Source organism: Ischnura elegans, chromosome 8, assembly GCF_921293095.1.
Source record: "Ischnura elegans chromosome 8, ioIscEleg1.1, whole genome shotgun sequence".
Lineage (NCBI taxonomy): Eukaryota > Metazoa > Arthropoda > Insecta > Odonata > Coenagrionidae > Ischnura > Ischnura elegans.
In genome coordinates this window covers 11,397,687-11,425,413 of record NC_060253.1, presented here as the reverse complement: position 1 = coordinate 11,425,413, position 27,727 = coordinate 11,397,687, and the positions used below count along the sequence as shown (strand labels likewise).

At 40.3% G+C, this 27,727-nt stretch overlaps 1 protein-coding gene across 2 annotated transcripts; it reads left to right on the top strand.

Annotated features, from left to right (window-relative positions):
• The first annotated feature begins 1,246 nt into the window (after positions 1-1,246).
• Positions 1,247-27,402, top strand: LOC124163249. Of its 2 annotated transcripts, XM_046540009.1 has the most exons (5): positions 1,247-1,745; positions 13,267-13,449; positions 21,669-21,864; positions 22,622-22,734; positions 27,190-27,402. In XM_046540009.1, the coding sequence occupies exons 1-4, from the start codon at positions 1,262-1,264 to the stop codon at positions 22,731-22,733; spliced, it is 975 nt and encodes a 324-aa protein (XP_046395965.1). In that variant the 5' UTR covers positions 1,247-1,261; the 3' UTR covers position 22,734; positions 27,190-27,402. The 2 variants fall into 2 exon arrangements, with proteins under 2 accessions (XP_046395965.1, XP_046395966.1); XM_046540010.1 differs by lacking the exon at positions 22,622-22,734.
• Positions 27,403-27,727: the final 325 nt, after the last annotated feature.

Sequence of the window (27,727 nt, the reverse complement as noted above, 5' to 3'; positions counted from 1 at the left end):
ATTATGAATACACTAATGGTGGGTAACGAATCGCAATCAATGCCTTTCGTTTTCTTTGATGAAGGAAACTACCCTATCGCAGGACTATAATACAAAAAAAAAGACTAACTGGAAACTGGGGAAAGTGCGCAGTAAATTCACTCGAAGTTATCGCTAAATGCGACGTAAATAAATAAATTCGTAATAATGAAGTAACTTCTCCCTTAGAGTACATATATCTACAGGCTAAGACGAATTATTTGCAGTGCATAGCCGGAGTAAGTGGAGTGAGGGAAACTAAATATCCTCGAGAAGGAGAAGCGGCGCCACAAAATTAGTCTTAAAACTTTTGAAAGTGACCGTAGCGAAGGGAGAGAAGATTTCGAAGAAAAGTTATGCAGGAGGAATGGTGTTCAAAAATCTATAGGAAAGAGATCAATGTAAGAGAGAAAGACGTAATTTTTTGATGGGTTAAAAAGGTAATTTTTACGAAAGGTTCGAATTGGGATGGCTGGTGATATATGTATAGTGTATAAGGAAACTTATGGGTCGCTCTCGGATTTTAGATTCTGTGGTTTCGTAAACCGAGTCGGTTTTGATCCTTAAGGCTGGTGGAATCCGAATCGAGATTGGAAACTTCGGCAACCATGACACTGATATCACCCGGTGGGAAACCCGAATGGTCTCCCATGACGTAATAGGTCGGCAGAGCGCCAGATCAAAATTCGAACCCCGGGAGCCTCAAATTAATTTTGTCGTCTCCGTGGAAAGAACCCGAACACTTTTGGCACGTAATTGCTTCAAAATTTTCCTTCCTTGGCCTCCTCTTTTCCCAATTCAAATCGCATGCGATAAATATGAGAAAGCAGTAATTCTGTTGAGTATATCCCACATTGTTCGTCACTGGCTGCAGACGAGGAAAGCGTCACGTATCCATCCTGAACGATGGAGGAATAACTAATGGAAGGGAGGCCTGAGCTATATCACCAGCCATTTCTTCCCACACTGAACTCTCCTCCCTCTCTGATATTTTGTTTCGGAAAGTGTACACACGCTCTCTTTGAGTACGCTGAGGAATAAGGCGAAGTCATGCACACTGCGGCAAGTGGGGGAAGCTCGTGGTGGGACGTTTGCATTTGGGATTTGCCATTCCTCACAAGTTGGAGTCGTCGACGCTGAGTTTGCTTTAGGCTTCATCGCTTGACACTCTAAACAATCTGCAAGATCCCCAGAAGACAATGGTTTCTTTTTTTTGTTGTGGCAGCCTGCAGTAGAGTAGCCTATGTCCTCCATCTCCCTTCCCCCCACCCCCTCTCGTCCAATCCCCTTGCGAAGTGGAGGGGAAGGCGTTGGGATGTTGATAAGAGCGCTCGCAGCGCCTCGGCGCTTGGCAACACGGTGGCACGCCTTGACAATATTGAATAAATGTCGCTGGGGTCGCGCCTCATTCGCTCCTCGTCCATCGCGTGCTCCAGACCTCTGTCTGCTCTCACTGCTTGCCGAGTCGCTGCTCTTCTTCTTCGCTCCTCTCTTACTCCTCGAGAGCCCTCGCTCAAAACCCACGATTAATCATCGCTTCCCCCGGGCTTCTTTGAGCTCTCCTCGCATCCTGTCTTCCGTGTGTTCTTGGCCAGCGGTAACCCTGCCGCATATGCGTCTGCTCGCTCCAGAACTGAAGACGTCAGCTGTGGGCATTGCGAGGACCAGTGTCTTTGACACGGGACTGGAACCGTCAATAGAACTGCTGTCTCTAGATTGGTGTCAAGGTGAGGCCATTCCCCGTCCAACAAAAGCTCTCAACTTTTGCTTTCCAGGTTCGTCCGTTCTTCTGCTACTATTTTACATCAGCAGAAGGATAATAGGTCATCTACTGTCAGGTGGGCCTTGCGTCGTGCATGTATTTCACAGATGTGGAATCCTCCTCCAAAGCCAATGGAAAGGTCGTCCTCTTCGCGAATGCTGAGGTCTGAATGGTGACGCAATTCGAATGAGACAAATCACAAATTTATTTCCCATTCATAGTCCCACTCTGCAATGTTGGGATTGGTATGCTGCAGTCGGCAATTTCTAGCTTTCCAAAGCTAGTTCATGTTGTTTCCTGATAACCCAATCATCTTTCTTTACAATTTTCCGTGAAAGATCGGAAAGTTTACCTCCTCTGAAGGAATACCAGTGACGTCGGGAGAAACAGTTTCCTCTGGCGACAGTTATTTACACAAAGAACGCCTTGGCACTCAACAATAACGCACTCTCCAATAAGGCAGACAAAAAGTAGGTGTACTTTCTGTTTAAAAAAACATACGGCAGATGAGAGGTTTGAGTCACTCCTCTGCTAAAAGCAAGTAAATTAGAATATTAAACGGAGCTTTAATCATTCTGCATGCATTTGAAGACATTAAAACTATAAGCCTACCGAAATTCAGTCTGACTTGATTGAATTAATGGTTCTTGTGTCACTAGTGCCCTGGGAAAATAATTTCACGAGTTCGGAAACTCCCAGAAAATGGCAAAAGGTTGCCTATAAATGATCGTAGGCTTTCCCGGCGTATAGAATTGTGGAAGGTTACACGGGATTTCCACCGGGTCAGGTTCTCCAACTCCATCTCGGCCGACGTTTCGATGGGCAAGTTGTCGAAACGTCGGCCATCGAAACGTCGCACAGTGGGCGGAAATCGGAAAAAGCCGGACAAAATTACAAAATGGCTTTTTTTGAGTTATAAACTTGAAACTTCGCAGGTATACTCAGAAATGATTGAAATTTATGGATATGTACTTCATTTGACATAGATCTTACCCATTACTGAGATACAGAGGCTCAAACGTGAGCAAATTTCCATAAAAACGCCCGTCTTCAATTTTCTCTGAAAATCTTCCAAAGTAAGTGGATGGTGAAGTTATGGGTGGATTCTTGCGAAATAAAAAACCACATAATCTGTTGGCATGGTGTTTTTTCTTTAATTTTCCGTAATCTTAAAGAATACCGTCCAGAAATTCTTACCGTGCAGTAACAAAATGGCGGATACTGTTTTTCGACAAAGTTTTACATTTAGGTAGAGTTTCAAATAGGTTTTCGGCAAGGTCGCGCGGAGTAACTTATATGAGAGCATTGTTTGAAGATTTCTTGAGGTCTTTATGCAGTTTTCTTTGAAATAAGTTTGCGTCGCCGGAAATGACATTGATTTTTCGACCGCGCGGCAGGGTTCGTCTCCGCGCGTCGGGAGTTGGATTAGCCGCGACGCGGTAAGGTTATTGAAGCTGTATGGGTTTTAACGCTCACCATTCACCGTTTTTATGTTTTTCTTCAAGACACCGATTCTCAAATGGTCTATGGTGAAGACAGTGGAGGTTTTTCATGCGATGTAATTGCACGTTTCCTCGAAGTTGATTCCGTTTTCTTTGGATACGATCGAAGACCTTTAAAGCATTGCATTAAAAGCGTTCAAACCTCGAAAAAGTGAGTTGTTTTCCTGGGACTCATACAAAAAGACCTACCATAAAGATACCAGCTGAGATCCTTATACCTTCTTCACTCTCCGATCCCTGACCCTCAGGATTCTACTTCGAAAACGGTCGTTTTATGACACCGCGGAGTGGAGCCTTTGACCGTCTTAACGGGGGTATTTCCACGGGAACTTCTAGCTTTTTTAAAATGTGTATCATACCCTCAGTTCTACTTTGACTTATAGATTACCATGTCTTTTACACATTTACCATACGTTCTTCCCCGTGTACTCATTAGGACATTGGATAACCATAGGTTCGACAAATTTATTTTTTCTAAATTTTACATAGGCTCCATCCGCCACTCAATAGAAAATGCCAATGAAGTAATGAAATAATATTGGAATTGGGAAAAAAAATATTCACTCGGAAAAAAAGTATTTGCTGCATTATTTATCGCGGAGGCTGAGTTTAAGACAAGACCCTGATGCTCTGAAATTTCTCAATGACTTCCTGACATACAAAAGTTGGGTCGCTGAATCCATAACATTTCCAGAATTTGTTATGCATCACTTTCCCGATACTTCAACGACAGCCGGTTGATATTGTATTTTTCTAAAAATATATTCCTCTCAAATTGATTGAATTAAATAAAATTCCCCCTGTAACTTCATGTTACAAAATTCATATTATATTTGCTATGCATTCCCGGGCGGCCAAAAAAATGTCGCACCTCATATATAATATCACGCAGAAGAAAATTCAAACTTTAAAAACTACTGCTACTACTGCTGGGCTTGCTCTCGCGGCATCTGTGAGTTTGAGAGAGAGGGGAGACACTGCAGCAGCTCACCTAATTGCAGAAATAACAACTACGACCCCTACTCGGGCCATGAGAGTTCTTTCAAAGTGGAGGACGAGTGAAAAGGTCCACACTGAGATGACAGTGGAAGAGGCACTGTCATTGATGATTGCGTCTGAGTTGACCAAGAGTCAATATCGGTCTTTCCGTAGGACAGCTCTGAGCCATGGGCACGATTTGTATCCCGGATACGACAGAATAGCGCTAACAAAAAAAGGACTCTTATAACGAAAGAATTAAAATAACCGAGACCATGTGCGAAGTAAACCTTCAAGCACCACTGACCCACACCATATCGGGAACAATAGCCTGCTTAGCCACCACTTCCACCTCTCAAGAATTAAAATGTGTGGTGAACCACACATTAATCTCTAAGTACGGTTTTGATGGAAGTTTGGGCCACTCTCAATATAAACAAATGTGGCAACAAGTGGATGCTGTAGACGAATTCCTATTCATGAGTTCCCTTGTATCTCTTAGTTTGATTAACGACGCTACAGGTAACGACTCAAGTCTTATTTCCACTCTCTCTTGGTTAATTACATTTATCTCTAAACTTTTGATAAAAAATTTAACTTCCACCAGAGGCACTTCTCACATCTGGGCTCTACAATTTAGGTGACACTATCTGGGAAAATCCACGGCCGACGTCGACACGATTTTGTCATCCCATCCGCTTTAGGTGAAAAAAAGAGACGAAAGAAGTTACAAAATCAGAGACATTACCTATATTGAAAGGCAAGTGGATGGCGTTAATGATCAGGAATTTACACGATCAAGTTCTGTTTACTACTGACAATGATCAACGGAAAAGTAATGCTTATATTGCTCACCTTATTTTCCTAATTTTTTCTTAATCTTAAAACCCATATAATTTATTATCCTACAGGAAAGTATAGTCATTTCGAAATTAAGAAAAGCGATAGTTTTTAGTTTTCAACACACTGACGGACAGCTGAATCATGAGGTTCTAAATCTGCGGAGCAAGAGCGTCGGGTATGAATAACTTAGGAGATGTAAAATATCGTACACCTGATATCGATAAATATTCTGTTGGTTTGTGTACGCTGCACTGCCACATACGATTTTCTGAATGCGTATTGTATATAACTAATAACTTCAGGCTTTACTTTGTGAAACCTCTCCACATTGGAAGTAAGGAAATAAAACTTTGTAAGGTTCACTGTTATTTAATTATGGGCACGACCCGGGTTTCGTAACTTGGTTACATCGTCAGGTCATCGTCAACCTGACGATGTAACCAAGTTACGAAACCCGGGTCGTGCCCATAATTAAATAACAGTGAACCCTACAAAGTTTTATTTCCTTACTTCCAACATATTGTATATGTCGTATCGATTGGAATTTAAACAGTGTCATTTGATAATTCAAGCTTTAATTTATTTTAGTTAGGAAAGGAATGCTAAGACATTTTTCAGAAAAAATTAGTAATTTAAATTAAAATAACTATTTTGAAAAAGATGTTCGGGGATTTATTCAAAAACGTACTTACAGGCAAGTGGAAATTTGAAATCTCTACGCTCCACAAACAAATTCAAGTCACTTTCACAAATTCTGCGCACTCAAGAGAACTTAACTTTCCTACACCACAGTCAAAGTAGAACTGAGGGTATGACACACGTTTTAAAAAAGCTAGAAGTTCCGATGAATTGTCTACTTAAACTACCCTATCTTCATCGTATCTGCTTCAACAACTTTCTAGTACTTACTGTAGGTGCCGAACATGAGATTGTCACGCGATCCATAATTTTCGTTCATAAAATTTTGATTATTTAGTTGCCATCAGATGTTATGCCCTAGCTTCATGATTAGTAGTTATGTTAAGTCACTGAACACTGTATTATTAGCCATACTTATGAACATTATTCTCTGCTTCTCAAGAACAAAACATTTTATGGATATAAAGTAGAACTGAGGGTATGATACACATTTAAAAAAAACTAGAAGTTCCCGTGGAAATACTTCCCGTCATCTATTTAAATCCCGTTAAGACGGTCAAAGGCTCCACTCCGCGGTGTCATAAAACGACCGTTTTCGAAGTAGAATCCTGAGGGTCAGGGATCGGAGAGTGAAGAAGGTATAAGGATCTCAGCTGGTATCTTTCTGGTAGGTCTTTTTGTATGAGTCCCAGGAAAACAACTCACTTTTTCGAGGTTTGAACGCTTTTAATAGAAGTATGGTCTTCGATCGTATCCAAAGAAAACGGAATCAACTTCGAGGAAACGTGCAATTACATCGCATGAAAAACCTCCACTGTCTTCACCATAGACCATTTGAGAATCGGTGTCTTGAAGAAAAACATAAAAACGGTGAATGGTGAGCGTTAAAACCCATACAGCTTCAATAACCTTACCGCGTCGCGGCTAATCCAACTCCCGACGCGCGGAGACGAACCCTGCCGCGCGGTCGGAAAATCAATGTCATTTCCGGCGACGCAAACTTATTTCAAAGAAAACTGCATAAAAACCTCAAGAAATCTTCAAACAATGCTCTCATATAAGTTACTCCGCGCGACCTTGCCGAAAACCTATTTGAAACTCTACCTAAATGTAAAACTTTGTCGAAAAACAGTATCCGCCATTTTGTTACTGCACGGTAAGAATTTCTGGACGGTATTCTTTAAGATTACGGAAAATTAAAGAAAAAACACCATGCCAACAGATTATGTGGTTTTTTATTTCGCAAGAATCCACCCATAACTTCACCATCCACTTACTTTGGAAGATTTTCAGAGAAAATTGAAGACGGGCGTTTTTATGGAAATTTGCTCACGTTTGAGCCTCTGTATCTCAGTAATGGGTAAGATCTATGTCAAATGAAGTACATATCCATAAATTTCAATCATTTCTGAGTATACCTGCGAAGTTTCAAGTTTATAACTCAAAAAAAGCCATTTTGTAATTTTGTCCGGCTTTTTCCGATTTCCGCCCACTGTGCGTCGGCCGAGATGGAGTTGGAGAACCTGACCCGGTGGAAATCCCGTGTAACCGTCCACAGTGTCCTATCAAGCCTGTTTCAAAATTCCCAAGATAGAGCTCACCATGGGGTCATGCTTAGCTTTCTAGAGTTGTTCTAATGTAGACAAAATATCGTTCCTCTATTGAGATTTGCTGATCGTGGACACTATTTCACTGTTGGTCCGTAGTAAGAGAGTGTCCGACGTCCTGCCACTGAATGCACCAGGAGTAGATGATGGCATCTATGGCGGGTAGCATCATCATCTACGCGTTTTTAGCCCATGGCGGTGAATGAACAACATTTACTTCTACAGGCTCGGTGATTGTGTAAAACCGTCTGAGATCTGTGAAATGCGATGCTTGGTTTCGGAGCTAGACGTGCATTAAAAAAATATACCTACTCCTTCCTCGCTCTCCGATTTTCCCTCCTTTGCCGAACCATTTTGCTGAGGCGTGTGTCTAATTGTAAGCCGATCCCATAATCTGCTTGCAATGTTCATTCGTCTCCTTTGTTTAATATTCTCCGCCATTGTCTGTGCTTAGCGTCTACCGTCCAGTTCGAGTCTCGATTAGTGCTTTGAATTCAATGAAGTCTTCATCACTTGGCTCTTCTCTTCGAGGAACAATTCGAAAGTTCCCCGCAGGCGTTGTCCACAAGTCTAAGGAAATATTTGCAGCCGCCGATGGATATGTTTTTCATGGGCCTGCTTACATCCGAATATATCAGATGCATAATCTTTGTTTTTCTCTGCTGGAATGGCAACCTACGCATGTACCTTGCCCTGAATACAAAATCCACGTGATTAAGGCAGATCTCACTTCTGTTTCGTTTACTTTAAATAGCCAAGTCGTCCATGGCTCACCACGGCGGCACTCGGAGACCTTTTGCTGCTCAGTGTGACATTTGCGATATAAAATTTGGTGCTCGATTTCGTAGAAAGTAATTGAATAACAGTTCTCAAAGCACGTGACACAAGACTGTCATCGTGAAGAAAGCCGCAATAATCACACAACGTCAAAAACATGAACGTATGATTTTCGGGCAACATTCCAACGCAATGCACTCGAGTGAAACAGTGATTAGGGGGCCCGATCACCTACCTCCTCCCCCCCCCTCCCCCGGCTGAAAATAAAAAAATTAAGTGATGGATTGTATGATATATTTTATTCCTATTCGATTGTTGCAACTATCAGCGTTATTTTCCGCTCTGGTTTCAGTAAAATATTCCTCTGAATGTCGACGTACTACGGCAAACGTGTCTAACACCAGCTACGATCATTTAGAGGCGATGCGATGGACTAGCAAATATAAGTTGGCGGGAATTAGGTGGTGACCACCCCCGGCGACCGTTTCCTTTCCACTCGTCTGCCTCCCACAGGTTCTCGTGCCTGGCCTGCTCTTAACCCGCATCGCTTGCGCTTTTTCCAGGAATTAAGGCCGGAGTATTTAGAAAAGACAATGTTCATATCTTGTACTTGGGGACAGAGGCACACGTCGTAGCTCTAGATTGTCATCCTTCACATCTCTGCGTTTTGGAAGTCTGTGATTCCACTCCAATTCGCAGTAGTTCGTGGCGATTCATTGGCTGCCCATGTTGAGAGACCCCTGCCAAATAGGTGAGGTCAATTGAAATTTTACCATCACTCTGCTATTTGCTAGCATGGGTCCAGCGCATTCTGTGCCTTCGTTACTCCGTTCATGCTTTGGTATGCATCGGGCCCCAGAATCTGAATTCGCAGCGTAGACTCAATATTGGATATCATGAGGTTATTATTGTGAGATCGTTATTATTACATCATCACTATCTGTGCCCAATATATTTTGGCTACGAGACTTAAGAGTACATTTAGTGGCCAAATCTACTTTTCACGAACGTTGTGTGTTCTGCAATTGCTCTCAGTTTTCATCAGCTGATATCCGTAATGAAATCCTTCCCGCGGTTTTTTTCGTGATAGGTAGTGTTTGAAGCGAATGCAAGTTCGTACAGGAAAGAGTCTTTGATGCACCGTCGTACAGTGGTCCAGAGACCCCGAGAAGAAAGCATACGCTCTCTTTTTGAACTCTCTCTCAGAAAATTTGACGGTATTCGGAAAACCCCCACTACTTCTAATAGTGAGAGATGCCAGGGAGTATAGTAGTTGGTACGGGGCAGCCTAAAAGTGAATTAGCGCGTGACTGAATAACCCTCCACTCCGGACAACTATATCATTTATATGTAATGAGTTTGTAGCGAGTCAGTAGGTCTGCATTTTGCGCAGACACGCTTTAGGGTCTATATCAATCGTACCAAGTGCCACAGGGATGGAGTTTGGTGCGTTGTGCGCACATTTTAGACTTGGTCCCAGAACTGTAGCTCGACATAATTGACTCTCCTGCTTGTTGCCGTATGAGCTGGCCCTATAAAACCATTTGTAACCCACATTCGTCGCGTAGTGTCTATTCAATGTATGTATTGCCGACCGCCGCTTGGTAAGACGCTTTCACGTGCCACAGATTACGTCCGTTAAACTCATTCATCAGTCATTATTTCTCAGTTTTCCCGATAATCATTCGCTGCGTGTGAAACGTAGGTTCGCTAATTAGCAGCTGCTCTAAATTCCTTTGTTTGAACAGCTTTAGTTATTGGTGGGTCAAGTTTTAGATGTATTATCTCTCGGCCTCCTTTTCCAAATGATTTCTCTGTTTGTTATATATAACCGTATAGAATTCACTCGCGTTTCTCGGTCAAATGCGTGAATGTAGTCACGTTTGTTTGATCCTCTTGTCAAGAGTCGCGCATTAAAAAATGTGAGCTCCGAATTATGCATTATCAGCTACGACGCTTTTCTGTGAATGGTCTTATATGAACACAGCGATGATTTATGTGGTTGCGACATTAATTGATGTCACTTTTTTAAATGTTCAATTAAAACGTAGGTTATTTTCTTTAATTTCGTCAAAGATGTGATGGAATATTAGCATTTAAAATATTTAACTTACCATTTGCCACCTTATTCTTGGAAAAATTAACATGCTAGTTTAGTCTAAATTTAACAATATTAGTTAAAATGTACGTTGTTTACAACCCGTTGATTACAATCTGGCACGTTATAATTACATATATAGAGAAAATGCTAAAAATCATTTTGTAATTCGTGCGGATAATATTATTCTTTTCTGTTAAACGCGTGAACTAGCACAAAGCGATTCCGTCTTTGACTGAAGCTCTTCCTTAAGTCAAAGACAGAATGTGTCAAACCGGATCAGGTATTCAGTATTACTATTTCTCGTTTTCGAACGATGCGATTTGAGGATCGTGGTGGACGGGAAGATAAAAAATAATCTTATGCAGTCAACGTTCTTGAATGTTTTCAGTCTTAAATGATGATGAAAATGTAGTATTTACGTCCAGCAAATGAGTATTTAGATATTCCCATTATTATCAGTGGCGGAAAGGTCCCGATTTGTAGTTGAAGCCTAAAAGAACATGTAGCATGAGATGGACGACCATTTCCCATCAATCATGATGTTTTCTTGGTTCGTTATCGCAAATTGTTTTTCATCAATCATGTGAGCCTTGCCCTGCTGTTCCTTCCTATAATGTCTGTTTGTCTGCGTGGATTGAGGACTAAAGTTTGGGACAAGCAAGCATTGGTGGGTCTATCGTACCTTGGCTTCTCTTTCTACCATTGCGAATGAAAACGTCACTTTTTCATGTCGCTGCGAGCGTTCAGAGAATATGAATCAACTTGACGAGAGAGCGATTAGTTACGATTTTTTTAGTATCAACGTATAATCATACTTGTCCTTCTTCTATGATAGCGAGGTCTTGAACTGATCGTACTCTGGGATAAATGCATCGGAAATAAACGCGTTCTTTGTAAATTTTACTGTCCTAGTTTCGTAAATATTATTCTGTTAATTTTCTTATTTTAATTATCTTCTTTTGCTTTCTAAACCTTGTCTTTCTATTAAAATCTCTTGGAAAAGCGTATTTTTGGTTAAATTAATTTAATTCTACTAGCCCAATCACCTCTAATTCATTAGGCCTGCACTTGGTACTTTTGCTCGTTATTGTTGGGTCTCTCTTGAAAACATTTATGCACCACATTTTAATCATAATGAATGGGGAACCAGGATTGATTTGTTTGAGGAGGAGCTTTTCTGGCAATTTTATTAATAATTTAACTGTCAAAATCGTACATTAGTCTTTTTGCGAAAAACGTCCTCATTTCTCTTCCGTCATTTCATGAATCGCTTCCAAAGGCCTAGTGACGCGAAACGTCGACACGTTAGAGTTACTGTGTGGAAGCATGAACGGTTGTCACTGCACGGAACATGAAGGCATCCATTAACCAAATAAGAACTGGTCATATTTTCTGTTCATGCATTCTGACGATTTATATTATTACGCGGTGAATTATGGCGTCACTTCTCGCGTTCCTGCATTAAAGCAGCGGTTCGAAACCTTTATTTCCTCCCGTACCACTCTATATGTATTTAAGTAATATTGTAACCCAAAAATGTAAAGCGCGTACATTTTATTACATGATTTCACTACAGGTAGGTGACACTTTTAGTTATAAATAATTGTATTAATTGAAACTTCGCTTTAAATTCCCCATATAATATGAATACATGATTCCTGGTTAACACTTAACGGCGCGCCACTGTTGCCAGGCTACTATTAGGAAACGTAGCGTCCGCCATTAGGTACCGATTATTTTCGGCTTATTCCCCCCAACTGCTTCGTCCCTTACTCTTAAGGGGTCCGATCGGGGACCACTGCATTGAAGGGACGCACCACTCCTAATTGAGCGGTCGTGCTATCCCGAGGAAGCTATCAACTGGGAAATTTTCACAGGAAAGAGAGCAGACCTTATTTTATCGTATCTGACGTTTGAAAATTTAACCTCAGTATTTTCTCAAGTGTAAACATTTTCATTTGAGTCACAGACTGACCTAGTGTTGGCAGGGATTCAGTCTCTCTATCTCGTCTCTCTCTATGGGTAGCATAAGGGCGGGATAGGATATCATAAGGGATGTAGTATGATTTTGAATACGTCGCTAAAATCACAAAATACGACCGGTCGAGGGTCGTTGGTGCATACGAGTGCAGCCAGGTTTAAACTTGAGGTGTGTCCCCTGAATGCGCCCAGCTCCACGGTGGGGGGGGGGGGGGGAGGTGTGGTGGGGGAGGTGTGGAGGGGCGCTTCGGACAGAGTCAAGCGTAGACATCGAGTGGACCGGGCAAACGAGGCAATTTTAACGTACACCCCCATCGCTTCTTCAAAATAGACTCTCCTATTCCCAAAACTTACGTCCGTGCCACCAAAGTTTTAAACGGACTGCGAATGCATCGTGCAAATGGGCCACGCCACCTACGGATACCTACATGAAATGACTGCTTCCTCTTCTTGAATTGCTGGCTGCAGCGAGCGTATCTCTGCAGGCTGTAGCTTTCAAACACCTCGGGAGTGCACTTACAAGGGTTCAACTAACGGTGGAATTATGTCGAAAAAATATGATCTTCCTATAAATAAAATCATTATGATAAAACCTTTTCATCGTCGCATCACGCCGTGTTTTTTTTTATTCAGACAATGGTGCCTTGGAATGGATGATAAGTATAGAACAAAGTTTCAATAAAGAAAATTGCATCCGTTTTTCTTTAGTTGCGGGTCATGGCGCTCGCTTTCATCCTTGCTTTTAAAATTATAGGGGAGTCTCTGTTCCTGGGAAACCGAACGTGCCACAGCTTTGTCACGCTCATTTTTGATTCAAAAACAAAATACACATTTGGAATACAAAAAATGCATGCATTGAAGTAAGGAAGATCGTAAGTAGTACTTAAGCTGTTCCCCCGTTATCTACTGGTAATATCGTGCTTCCATTATACGTTTTGCCTGTATTTAAAATGTGAAATATTGCGTGTTCTCATTTGAAATGACTTGAGTTAAAACAAATGTTGCCCCCCGCGAAGGTGCAATCTTTCTGACGTCCACGGCCCCTTCTCTCGTTGGCAGGGTGCTGTTCGCTGAGAGGGATGTCGTCTATGCCGCAGAGCGCCCACGCCGCCGCCAAGGTGCACCACGTGATGATGATGGCGGCAGCCGAGGGCAGGGACTGGTCCTCGAACGCCTCCGGCAACGCCAAGGATGCCTACGAAAAGGATGCACCCAACCCGTGGATACTCTGGGTGAACCAATGTACGTATCCTCATGCTAATCTTCTATGCCTACACATAACATTCTCCTGCCCCGAGAATCGACCCGCCACCCTTTGGCTCCGGGCAACTTGTGTGAATTTCACCGCCGTTGACGTGGCAAGGTTGAAATGTATGCACTACCTCATTTACCATCAAGCGCGTGTGAAGCGCACGTACCGTATGGGATTCGTCTATCCCCAGAAGCAGTGACTTCTTTGAAGACCATACTCAACGTTGTGTCTTTGACGGACCGCACCATGGATCGCATGGTAAATTTCCATGGTGGGTACGAAGAAACCAGGGCAGTGGGCAGGATAGCCAAAGGTCCGTGGTTCGATTCCCGGACCAGGGGAATTTTTTCCCCTATAAATGAAAGTGAATTTCACCGCCGTTGACGAAGCTGAGCCGGGTTATTGCGCAATTGCATCGTGTATATCCCACACGGAGGAATTTTCGGTCCTCAATCTCGCAACAGAGGGAATATGGAATGAAAAGGGCAAATAAATAAGGGATTAGTTGCTTAGGGCTAAGAAAGAAGTACACGAGGCAGATAGGGAGAGGGAGAAATGGCTGGCGGCTGCCAATCTTAGGATTGCGAATGCTTTTTGCTTCATACTATTATTGAACTATGGTAGTGGCTACGCAGTGTACATCTGGTCTAAGTACAACGCATCGAATTAACCATATTTCAATTTTTTTAAACTCCTGACCTAACAGTTTTTGCGCTAGAGAATTTTGTATCTCCCAAAAACGCATCCTAAGTGAGATGGTGTTGAAAACCAGTTCAGATCTGTCGTTGCTAATAAATGAAAACCTAATTGTAATTTTGAAATGATGCTGAAAAAATATTTTGAGAAGTTACCTTTAATTTCGCAAAAACATTCAAGGTAAGATACATTTTTTAGGCTATTGGTTGGTATCAAATCATATGTTTAGTAAACAAAACGCATTTTTCTCAGGATAGTTTTAGTTTTTATTCGCAATGCTTACTCTCTTTGGATGTGTATTATTCGACAGGGTTATGGGTCTCACACATGCTTCACTCACTTAAGAAGTGGTTCAAGTATCCTTTTCTTTGCAATGCCATGTTCAGGGATTCCTCTTTCATTGGTCGAAAATCCTTTATTTATCCTTGATTCTTTTCAGGATTTCCATCCTGCCATTACCTAAAATAACCGTTACTTGCTTCCAATTATTTATTATTAATATCAATTTTATGTACAGTATGGCTGGTGCTATATTTTCATGATGTAGGGATCTATTAACTGGAGGATTTTTAATTGGATTTCTGTTTGGATTGGAAATTACAATTAAAATTAATATATTACGTGTAACCACAAAAATAACAGTGAGTTCACTGCAGGACATAGATTGTAATTGGAGAAAATTATCTTGCTGCTCGTGTTTCGCGACTTTCCGAAGAAAGTTCACTTTTATTGGGTGTGGGTGTGAATTTTCCATCCACCGAAGAAACTAAATTGCTGAACTTATTTAAATGATGTGTATTCAAAGATGCATATTAAGTAAGTGTATATGTATAATATATTTACTTCCGGTACATACCTAATTTGGTTGATGAAAATGCTTTATATCCTTGATTACACCTACCTAAAACTCACAGGTGAAATGCATGGTGGCGGATTGCAAGGATATACAAGCATAATTATAGGGCTCTCCAAAAATAGTGCCCGCATGTTGCCGCTAATATTTTTAGGTAATTGTGTACATACTATCGGAAGTTTACGTACGCTGTGTGTTTGATACTCGTTTTTTACTTACATTCGTTTTATACTCACTAAGCTTCCCACGTGTCAACTGCCAGCATCGGAAACTTAAAACTTCATTCAAACGGCATTAATATGCAAACAGAAATTGCAAGTTGACGACTTCTTGGTTGAAACCAAGACAATAATGACCTCAAGTCATGTAAATTCCCCTTTATCCAGAGTCTCACTGAACTCCATAAGAAACACGGAATTTTCAATTTACGTCATTACTTCATTTGTGTCTTCTTGTCATTCTGGTGGAAATATCTTTCGCGTTGTTTTCTGCGCAGACGTAATCAATTCAGTCAAATTCCCTATTTTATAGATACACTAGCTGACCCGGCGAACTTCGTACCGCCTAACATTCAATGAACTTATAGTTTAGTTGCACCATTTATAAATAAAGAGCGGCTGTATCGTTTAAATCGTATTTGATTTATTATAAATTAAATGAGAAAATATTGATGAAATAAAAATTATACGCATTCAGTTGTTGGCTATTTGTATTATTAACAGTAAAAAAATGTTTTTAGGTCTAAGTCCGTATCGTAAACTTGGCTCGTTCACGGGGCAGGTTAACGCAACGCTAAACCGACGCTTGACTGATGCTCAAAATAGTGTAAGAAAAGCCCCTATGAAGCAGCATTCGTATCAAATGACTTTAGGCGCGCCAGTTATAGTATCTCTGTTTGGAAAAAATGCACTGCGTAAACGTGCTGCATGCGGTGTGCCCTACACATTCGGGTTTAATGTCTTGTGTCAAGCGCCTTCTGATAAACAACAGTTTTTGTTTTGTTATCAGGCGCAAGATAAAGCGAATGAAGCTAAATAAAAATAGCGAAGCGAAGCAGGGACGCAGCGGGGTTTTGGGGGTGAAAACCCCCCAAAAGCATAGAGAATCTTTTTATAAAACATTTGGTTATTAATATTAGGGGGACGGATGAGTCACAACATATTTAACTGTTCACACAGCCGCAAAACCTAATATTTTGAACCTTTTATCCTAAAAAATGTCTGGGGAGGGCCCCCACACCCCTCGCTTACCTTGGCGAGTTTTCTATACCCTACAGACCCGCCAGTATTAGCTGCGCCTATCCTTAATTCCTAGCTGCGCCCTTGAAGCGAAAGAAGAAATACAGCGGATGGTTTACCGACTCGTAAACATACCACATATTATTTACCATGAGAAAATCATGGGTTTTCACTGACACATGAGAACAAACATCACAAAAACTGAAAGACTGACCATGCGATTTGTTAATCGTTATCACGAATGCAACACGAATTGTAAATTGAATACGTTTAAGCTAAAAGGGCATATGAGTTGGAATCATGGAATCTTCGGATTGAGAACTTCCTCATCTTTGAATTTTCCTTTGAGGATAGTGGCGTGAATCACTTTCATTATCAGTTTTTTTAATAACCAAACACGTTCCGTTGGATAGTTTTGGTTGGTTTAGGTTTCGAAGGATCATGAACACAGAGCCTACCTTCAGCTGTAAATCGTGCCGTGGTAAGCCAGGTGTGTCCAAGGACTTTAAATATTCTGATAGATAGTTGGTGACTTCGTCTTCGTTTATTACAAAGTTAAAAGATTTGAATTCATACAGAGTACACGGACATTACTGATAATCAACAATTGCTTGGAGATTTGTTTACACAAACGGTAGTTATGTGTTTGTTGACAACTCAATTCGAGCTGAGCTTACCTCTAATTCAATTATTTCAATACTATTTTAATATTACTTTAATATTTTTAACATGTTTGAACATTTAAATTGTTTTAATATTGTTAAAAAGATCAGTCTATACATTCGTAAAAACGAAAAAAAATCTTATTTTTTTGACCGTCTTAGCAATCAACTCCTAAAAACAATTCTCTAAGATAAAGTTGAATTTTTTTTGCGAACTTTTCCTATTTTTTAATGCCCTATATGTTATCCGGGGCTGAGACGAATCCAAACAGCCTAATGTCACTAAAATCGGTGCAGCCGTTCTCGAGTTATAAGTGTTCTAACTAACACGATTTTCGACTTTCTTTTATATATATAGATATATATATATATATATATATATATACACACGTTTGAAAAAAACTCACACGAGCAATTTAAATAATGTAAAACTTCTTCTTGCCCTGGGGTGGGCACACAAAAAAAACTTAGAAATTGACAGAAAAACGAAAAATAAAATAAAAGAGAGGAACTTACGGGGAAAGGTTGTTTTTACAAATTTTCGATGGGACGCAGCCCATCTTTCTCAAGTGAGAAGAGGAGGGAAAGTGAGGAAAGGGCATAAGGAAGGGTGCAAGGCAGAGGGCAAAGATGGAGGGAGGATATATATATATATATATATAGATTTAAAGGATAAATTAAATATTCTATTTTCGATGATATTCCTTTATGCAAGATATTTCTCTCTCCCCTTTTAATTTCGCGCCTGTCATTAATTTACTTTACCAATCTTCCTTAAAATGTGCCCAATCCTCTGTGACGTCGCCTCTTTAATAGCTCGCGGCATGCGTGCTCCTTATCCAACTATTCATCCTTTGCTCTTCCTCATATTAATCTTATCGTAACACTAATCTTCTCCCAGTAGTCGTATTTCAAAGCTCTTCAAGCACCTCTGTTATCTTAAATGCCAAACTAGCATTCCTCGTTAAAATATAACAATTACTTAATTTTTAAATCTTATCTGAGTTAGAGGCCGACATTATACAGTTTTTGGGATACATTCCGTTTCAATCTGAGAAGAAGGCAGCAGCGGATAAATTCAGTTTCCGCGTTTTTAGTTCCTTCAACAATATTTCATCTCATAGTTCAATAAATACTTTCGTATTATGAGTTAATAACTTTCAGTTACGTCCCCGTCTAGTTATCTACGTTTACCCCATTGTAGTTGAATTTGAGATTTGATGAAATTTGCGGCATGCCTTTACTTCCATTACAAAATTGAAAGCGATTGCTTCATGCATTGATACCTAATTGAGATGAGTAGGTACCCAGTTGGTGAAATAAATCAGTCAAAACCTCTCCCACGACCGTGATCAATGCTATCAAGTAATGCCTCCTCTGCTCATCGTCAATAGCAGGCACACATCTCCGGCAGGAGAACTAATTGCGTACATTAAAACGTCGTTTAGGGATTCTAGTTTTTAATTGTAAATTATCCAACTTTACCTCTATTTCCTTTCATTATATCGCACGTGCCTTCCTCCATATCTTTTCTAATGCTCAAATAATGTTTGTGGCACAAATTATTCAGTGGCCATAGTTGAGGCCACTCAATGATTATTTTTACGATTTGGCGTTTGAGCATTTATTTTTACTCAATTTCTCCAATTGTTCCCGTTTTTCCTCATGTACTTAGGCCCCTGTCCTGGAAGCTGATAAGTTTAAAGGATAACTTACATTGAGTACCTATTCAACAAATGGTTTAATGCACCAATATGGGAATGAAACTGTTAGAAGAAGACCCCTCCTACATTATCATTTCAGTCTTTCTATGTGGATGATTTCGTCGCTATTGTGGCAGAAACATTTTTTCCCTGAGGCAAGGCAGACCGCATCCAGACAGAGTTTGCAGGGTGTCGGGGTCGCACCCACGTGCTGAATGTGGAGTGCGCGATATGAATCGCGGCGTGACCTTTCGATAATCTCATCCTCGCTCTCTCCGCGAGTCATCCAGCGGATGAAGTTTTACGGTCAATAATTCACTCCGCCTCTTGCGATGAAAGCGCACTCTCTTTCCGACCTCTTCGGAAAATTGTTTTCCCAATCAAAGTCTGCTCTTGTGAAGAGTAAACAACTATGTGACACGTGCAATGAACTCTTAATTCAGGTTCTTCGTGGAATATATACCCTCAAAATCTCATTGGACCCCTAAATTCTGAATTTGAGTGCAGGGAGTATTATGGAATCTATTTCTTCCTTTTTGTTGTCTTTTTAATTGCAAAATGCGAATCGTAAACATAATTTTAGTGCCTCGCACTCAACGTATTTAGGTGTCGATCAACTCTTTAATTCCCTCGTTAACGATTGTTCCGTTTCCTCTGTTTTTGGATTGTAAAAACTTGTCTCGTGGCTGACTACTCCAAAAAAATTGCCTTTAACCTGAACGTTATGGAGGGGGTTCATTAGGGGGGGGGGGGTATCGTTTGAAGACCCTGTCTCCCAAATATTTCGGAGGGACTTTTCAGAAGTATCCAGAACCCTTCTCGTTAACTGTTGGACTGGTGAGGAATTATAGCGATACATATTTGAGGTCGACAGCTTAGATATTCCCTCGTTTCGGGGCGGCTCCTTAAGCATTATACCCTCTCGAATCGACTTCAAGTCAGGTCATATTTTTACCCGCTCATTTCTGGAAGTTTCCATCTACCACAGCATCGTCGTCTTTGGCCATTTTATGTTATGATTTCCTGTCCCTCTTCTGTGAATTTTTTTTTCGCTGACGGAATTGCGTGATTGGACGAAGTTGGCCTGCATCCGTAAGATGGACATGTTCCCGTGCACGCGTCGTACGCTTCACGTGTCGTGGCCCTAATCATGCACGCTCCCTCTCTCTCCCTGCACGGCGTTGGAGTCGCTGTTTAATTAGGCACCTGGTCTTCAGTTGATCTCCCAGACAGAATCCGAGCCTTGGCTCGTCCGCCCGCACATCGTAATGTCGTTTTATTGACGTTGTCTTTCCTTATCTCTTCGCCGAGGTCTCGATTTCCTCGCGATGGCTTCCATCCCCGTTTTATGCGACGCCATTGGCTACATCCAATTGCTCAACACTCGATCCGCTGAGCGCTTCTCAAACACTTTTCCTTCGCTGGTGCTCATTTCGCTCCGGAGATCAATTTTGCTGGTTTAGGATTGAGGGGAAATTAAATTTATTGCGGAAATGTTGACTTCAAGGTTTTCTTGGCGTCCATCCCCACAATAGAAGAGGCATCCTCGGAAGAGGTGAAATAAGCCAAAATTCGGTTTGGCGCCCTTTCCTAATTTATCCAAATTCTCATCTTAATTTAGTCGAGTGCTCGGGAATTTTTCACGAATAAAGTGCCGCTCTCGCATTGCAGCTCCTCTCCCCTCGCCTCTGTGATCAGCCGCATGTTTACATACGAACGAAGATGGATGGATGGACTCAAGGGCGTACCCAGGATCATAACTAGGGGGGCAAGCCAAGTAATGACATTAGTTTATGAGATTATTTCCTTGAAAAACTAGTTTCATTTTAGTTACATATCTTCTGCTAATATATATAATTTTTCGTGGGTTTAAAGAAATTTTGTTGAATGCATTCGCTTCAATTCAGTACTGATTTTTCTCAAAGACTTTTGCAATTTTTGCTGATAGGGGTGGGGGGCAGCTGCCCCCAGGGGCGGATCCAGGATTTCTTTCTGGGGGGGGCACAAGCAATGCCGATTCCAAGATTTTGTTCTGGGGTGGCACACGGATACCTCGTAATACAAAACGAACGCAATGATAATACGACCGTATTACAAATCTTGCATATTTTTTAGGGTCTGGGGGGGGGGGGGGGGGGCACGTGCCCCCGTGCCCTCCCCCTAGATCCGCCTATGACTGCCCCCCTTCTGCCCCTCTCTGGGTCCGCCCATGGATGGACGTGTGCGCCGCTCGCCCCCGGGGTCTCAGCGTGCGCCGGAATTCGATGGCGGCGGTTGCGTTTTTATTTTTACGCGGGGCGTCCGCGTCGTATGCGGCGCGAACTGGTCTCTGACGATTAAAATTCGAGTTGTATGAACTAAGAAAAGCAAAACTAAGATCAAATGTATGTCGGGTATACAGCTCGGAGTGTATCCTGGGAGATTGGCGATTTTATTTTGAGGGCGTTGGCGTAGACACCTTTTTGCATTGCTCTGATTGCCCTGAAGCATACAAGGTGATGACCTAAATTCTAAGCAAATAATGCGTCGTCGCGAAGGAAGACAGAGGATGGGTTGGGCGCCAGTGCTCTTCCCTGTGTGGGTCCTAATTGAGGGACTGACGATCCAGCGAGGGTAGCTGGCAGTGGACTGCCCATGAACACAAGGGCTTGTGATTTGACTCACTGTCCTTTGACTGTTTAGGCATTTCGTCGAGTTAATTCGATGGAACGGAATTAATTCATATCGTTCATAATTATGTATGTCAGTGTTTGGTCGCAGGTTTATTTGAAGGGAGCTTAGGCTCCTATTATTATTACATATTATTATTATTATTATTTTAACGCTCATATTCAAACTTCTTAAAGCTACCAATAAGAATTATCACCTATGGATTTAGACTTTTTGTGTAATTAAATTTAACTTTGCTCCTGGCTGTCAGAATTGTCTTTATAATATATTTTTCCATCTATTCTTTCATTCCATGTAATAAAAATGAGTCTATAAATGGTTTTTATTGATATGTCAACGTATTTAGTTGTCTCACCTCTTGCTTTTAATGGTGGGGTTTAATTTCAGTTTTGGATCATCCCTTGGCCAAATATAATAGCAAGATGATGAATAGCATTTGGGGCTTGTATAACCGGTATTCCGTTCACAACTTCAAGAGAGTGACTGAAGAGGGGTTAAAAGGGAAAGGTGGTGAGTGGATGACGGCTCCGAGCTCATTCACTCTCAACCAGAAGTTGCAGGCGGCCCAGCCGAACCAGTCAGGGTAAGTCAATCCCATATCCAAACAAGGTGTCTATGCAGCGGGCGAAACCCAGCTCTTCAAAATTTTATTGTGTGGTCTATGCAAAGTAATTTTATTTCACATTCATATTTTATATTAAAAATAACAGACATGTGCCGTTTTTTTGGTAGAGCATCCTCTTTTGTGTGCATTTAGAGCTTCCTTTCTGACGGATAATGTACAAAGTTGTTTGTACCCACGTAACAACGAACTTCTCAGAGACGTCTCACTATGGTCTCGAGTGTCTCGAATATCTATGTCTCGGAGATGAAATCGTGAGACGTTCAGGAAAAAAAAAAAAAATTTTAACGCCATCAATGCCTTCCATATATATAATTATCGGTGCAATTCTGCAGTTTTTATTATTAAAATCACGACTTTTAGTATGGGTTTCTTATTTTCAAAAGGTCATCCATCACAAAATTTGTCGCTAAAAATTATCGAGAAAAGTAGGCCATAACTGTATAATTTGCATTTACTTATTTTTTTGCCTAAATTTAAAGCATACCATAGTACAATGTCTCATGAGACATCTCAGAGGCCATTTTTTTGGACATAGTGACGACTCAGAGAAGGCTTAGAGATGTCTCTGAAGCTCTCAGACGTAAAATGACGACGTCTGTGAGACGTAAAATGTTATATTCGAGACGTCTCAGAGACGCATCCGAGACGTATTTCTGCTATGTGGGTATTGTTTACTGTGCATCCAGTGGTTGAAGGCAATTACTCTCATTGACAGATCTGCGGCATCCAATGCTGGTATTCCTGCAACTGCTTTCCCTACAGCCTCGGCCCCAGTGAGGGATGCCAATCCTTTGAACTCATTTTGGATTGGTGGTCACCATCATTGAGGTTGGTGGCTCTTCTGTTTTCTCTTGTTTATGTGATTTGACAGAGTCAACTGGGTTGACCATCTGAGGACTATAAAAAATATTGGCATTGACTGGAAGGATAGAAGACTAATGAAAGAGCTGTATGTAAAACAGAAAGTTATGATAAGAGTAGGAACTGATTAGACAGATGAGATAGGTATTGGGAAGGTGTGAGGCAAGGATGCTTTTTGTCACCTAGTCTCTTCAATATTTATTCCGAAGTGCTAATCGGTAATGCATTGTAAGAGGCATAGTGGTTGGAGGAGAAAAAATAAGACAGTGAAGCATGCAGATGATTAAGCAGTCGTGGTGGAATGGGAAGAGCTATGGTTGAATCAGAGAATTAGAATGTTGGGGAAAGAATACCTAATGAACATAAGTGTTAGAAAGACTAAAGTGATGAGAGCTAACTGGGATGAAAGGAACACATCCGTTGGAGGGATATCATTTCAGTATTTATGGATTTTAGTGATGGGAAATGGATTCTGTACCCAGGAAGTAAGAGAAGAAATGCAGGTTAAAAATCATGTGAGAAGATCAAAGGACTTGTAACAGCAAGTAGAAGTCCAATAGATTTCAGGAAAAGATTTGCCAAATGTTTAGCATAAAGAGTGGCGTGCTACAGAAGTAAAACTTGGACAGAAAAAAAGAGGAATGGAAGGTGTCTAGAAATTTTTGAAATGTAGTTGTGGATAAAAATGCTTAAGGTAAAGTGGACTGACTGAATTATAAATGAGGAAGTACCTACTTGTGAGAATGGAAACGGGAAAGAGGCAGATAACTTGGTTGGTGCATATATTACCCTGCCATTACCTCCTTAGAAGAATCATGGAAGGGAAAAAAGGTGGAAAATAAGAAAGAAGAAAAAGACTGGGAATACTCTTATCACTAATGAGTGAATCTCTAGAAAGTTGAAAGACAATGCTCAGGATCAACTGCAATGGAGGGTAGCCAGCTGAAACCAGCTGGAGACAGATTCATGAAGATGAAAAAGAATATGACTTTAAATCTTTAAGTTTGGGAAATTTTATTTTGAAGCAAAGATAGGAATTTCCTTTTCGATTTTATTTGGTTTGTTTGAAGTTGACTGTTAGTCACTTTAAAAACATATCAATATTATCGGTTCAGTACATGAAAATTTTCAAAGGTTTTAGATTCTGTCTGTATTGATTAATAGGCAAGCAATTACTGTATTTTTCATTGGGCAATGCTGGACCTACCAATAGGATATTAAAATCCATACTTAATTTGATTTTCTTTCTAGCATTAGTTAAGTTATTTTTCAGTTACTTAGTGGTAATCAATTTTATAGACCAATGGATATATTCCTTAATGATTAAATTTTTTTACAAAAGCCATGGAATTGAAAAAGTGTAAAATCAAAAAGTAGTGGGTAAATTTAATTTTTAATGAGTGACTGATGGAATTTCACCAAGTGTCAGCTCTGGCAGTGCTTACAAAGTGAGTGGCCTTGGTCTTGATATTCAGTGGTGTGGTCTTTGGCGAATGACCAATAATGACGAGATTGTTGACTACTTTGGCCTTTTAGAAAGTACTTTTGCCTCCAGAAGGCTTGACAGTCTGTCTGACTACCATCATTATAGCTTATCCTTATTGGAGGATAAGTTTGCACTGTGGTGTGCACAGAAGGTGACAGTGAGTCTCACCTAAAATCATATCTGCACTTCCTTGATGGATGACTTGATTACCATACATTTGCTATGGCTTACTTCCCTCATCTCGACTGTCATTAGGCACCAGGTCTTAAAATCGCTTCAAGGTCACTTTTGCATGGCAAGCAAGGCAAGTGGGCAAAATCCGTCAATTTTATTGGATTCCTGAGTCATAGGTGAAGCCTCTCCACCTGGAAGGCATCATCACTAAAAATGAGACCCACACTGAAAAAAATTTCTTGTTACAGTGTTTACTTTGATATAAAATTACTGACGTTACTTAACCCTTTCGAGATGGTGGGGATTCTGCATTATCTCGTATGCCGAGGGTAGTTGGTCTCCCTCCTTTTGGAGTTTATAACCCTACCAGCAGCATTGGTTCACTGTCAACTCATGCTTGGTTTACATGAATTAGCTATATGGATATTTGTTGCTTGAACGTGAATTGAAGACTTTGAATTGAATTCCTCTTTTTATTCTGAGAATTGCCAAATTTTGAACGAAGCTCTGCCATTAATATTAATGCATGTAATGCATCAACAATTTCCATGTTGATGTTTAAATGGAAATCAAGATATAAGTTAATATTTACCAGAGAATTTCGTTTAAAAATTGTAAACACTGCTCAAAAGACAAAGAAATCAATTCTTAGCTTGTATTTTTTGAGAGAGGAACATATTTATTTCAAAAACTGACTGACTGTATAATTGTATGACCGTCCCTTAACACAAAGAGGGGTAATATAAGACGATGGGTCCGGGTACCTGTTCCAGGATTTCGAGGGTATAGCCTGAGTCCCACTTTGTTGTTGGGTCTCGAAACAAAGACTTTGCGAATCCGCGACCATCATAAAAGGGGGGAGAGCAAGGAGACGTATATTTTCGGCATTTATTCGCCTGCATAATAATAATGATAATAATTTACTTTGTCCAAAGATCTACAAGGAGATATAAGACACGTCAAAAAAAAAGAAAGGGAGAAGGAGATTCATACAATGCACAAGAAACATATAGTGGAAACATATAGTTAAAATATTATATACAAGTATGTATTTTCACATATAATATATTTTTCAAAACATGAAAAATGATGCACTAGCATAGGCGGATCCAGGGGGGGGGGGCACGGGGGCACGTGCCCCCCCCAGACCCTCAATGATATGCATGATTTTTAATACGGTCCCATTATCATTGCGTTCGTTTTGTATTACGAGGTATCCTTGTGCCCCACCCAGAACAAAATCCTGGATACGGCCTTGCTTGTGCCCCTCCCAGAAAAAAATCCTGGATCCGCCCCTGTGCACTAGAATGTGGAGTCTGACAGGTATTCCATAACAGAGTAATAGTTCTTTTCCAGTAGGAATGCTTTCAACTTCCTTTTAAAGGATGCCAATGACTCACATTGATTTTTTAAATGGTGCGGGAGTTTATTATATGTTCGGAGTCCCATTTCTCTTGGACCTAATTTAGGAAAATCTCTGATGAAAATTTGCAACTTTCGTCTCCTGGGTCAAGAAATGTCCTACCACATATTTTTGTCTTTAGTAGTGAAAGGGTTAAGAGCACACCCTGTAAAAAGGTGAAAACTCTTTGAGTGTCAATGCCACTTGCACAAACGCTGGAATATTTTTTGTTGAAGTATATGACCGTGATTGACTCTTCTAAAATCGTTGTTAGTAATGAAATAATTTTACCTTAATAATTTTTTTCTTATTTCCTTAAATTAAGACTATTTAACTTAGAAAAGAATGTTTTTTATACTTTGTCAAATTTTCAGCATATTAGTTAGAATGTTAATGGTTTTATAGATATTTTTCATAAGGTTTCCATTTATCTGTAAAATAGCCTGGTAAATTTTGGTATAAAATTAGGTAGCCTTGAATACCGCTAAAAGGTTCAAAACATTAGCCTACTCCTGAGGTTCTATTATGTGAATGCCAAGAATATCAAATCTATTGTTGCATTGGCACAGCCATAAAATAAACTGGCAGTGGGCCATAGGAATTACTATGCCCCCACTTGATGACTGATGCCAGCGATACTAATGGCATTAACATAATTGACTTGCAAGGGTGGTCTGACTTCACAAGAGATTCAGCAAACTGACTTAATGGAGGGAAAACCATGAAGGGGTAATGAAAAGAGACCAATAATCCATTCATGATCATTTTCTTGGCAAGTTATGCTCACAATTATCCTTATTAACATTTTTCACTCTTATTCAATGGATGAACTATGTGTCTTTATGTGTGTTTGGGAAGGTAGGGAACGTATAATACAGAAGATCAGGCCCAATGGCAAATTAACGTCCCCACCATTTTCTTCCCCTCCCCCTCCCATAATTTCTGGAAAAATATGAAAGATGGTGATCTTTAAGGTGGCTCTCCAATCAAAGTTTTTATTTCTCCAACTCAACAAACAATATTTAAAAATAATTGATTAATATCTGAAGGCCACTTGTCATTGCATATCACACCTTGGATTGTGAGAGGTTCTTGCATACCACGTAACTAAGGTGCCACGGAGAGTAAATTACCCCACAATAAAACACCTTTAATCTGCCGCTGATTAGGCTAGGGATAGTAGTAAAGTATGTGATGGGACTGGATAGACATTATTATTAAGGATTATGTATTTAACTAGCTGTTTTATTGGACTGCGACTGATTGAAGCTCTACTGTTGTCAATGAAATTGCCCTCAGTTATCAATTCATTTGTGGCAATCAAATATAAAATTGTAATTCAATCTTTTCTTCTTTTCAGACCTTACCAGAAGAGTATTTCAGTCATGCTATGAAGTGATAGATTTATTAAATATTCCCACGGAGCAGAATATTGGTGGTTTTTGTCTGTAATTAAAATGCTTATTTTTCCTCAATAAATTGCAATATATTTGCTATGTAGACAGCGATATGAGGGATGTACCTGTTTTCTCACTTTATACTGTAAAAATATAAATAAATGGATAGAAGTATAGTGATTTCTAATTTTCTTTTGTTTTTTATGTAATGCATGAGTTGGTTCATGGATGTGAAAGTCTACCTATCTGTCAAGATGATTAATACATGATAATAATGGAGAAAAATTGAGCAGCAAAATTTTTACCTGGGATAGCTGATGCCAGTTGGAACCAAAATTACTAATGATGTTTAGGTTGAAAACGCACCATCTTTTAAATTGGAGAAATTTCTAGGGGGGCAAGCTATGATTGTTCAAGTTATAGGTAAGATTTATAAGCATGGAAAAGGTGAATAAAACTAACATTTTAAAGAAATTGTGAGAGCTCTTTATTAGTTTATAA

Excerpts from the sequence above, each read along its gene's own strand:
- LOC124163249 (XM_046540009.1), top strand. The coding sequence starts at position 1,262 with ATGTCCTCCATCTCCCTTCCCCCCACCCCCTCTCGTCCAATCCCCTTG. Across the intron at positions 13,450-21,668 it reads GATACTCTGGGTGAACCAAT|TTTTGGATCATCCCTTGGCC; the intron begins GTACGTATCCTC and ends GTTTAATTTCAG. Across the intron at positions 21,865-22,621 it reads GCCCAGCCGAACCAGTCAGG|ATCTGCGGCATCCAATGCTG; the intron begins GTAAGTCAATCC and ends TCTCATTGACAG.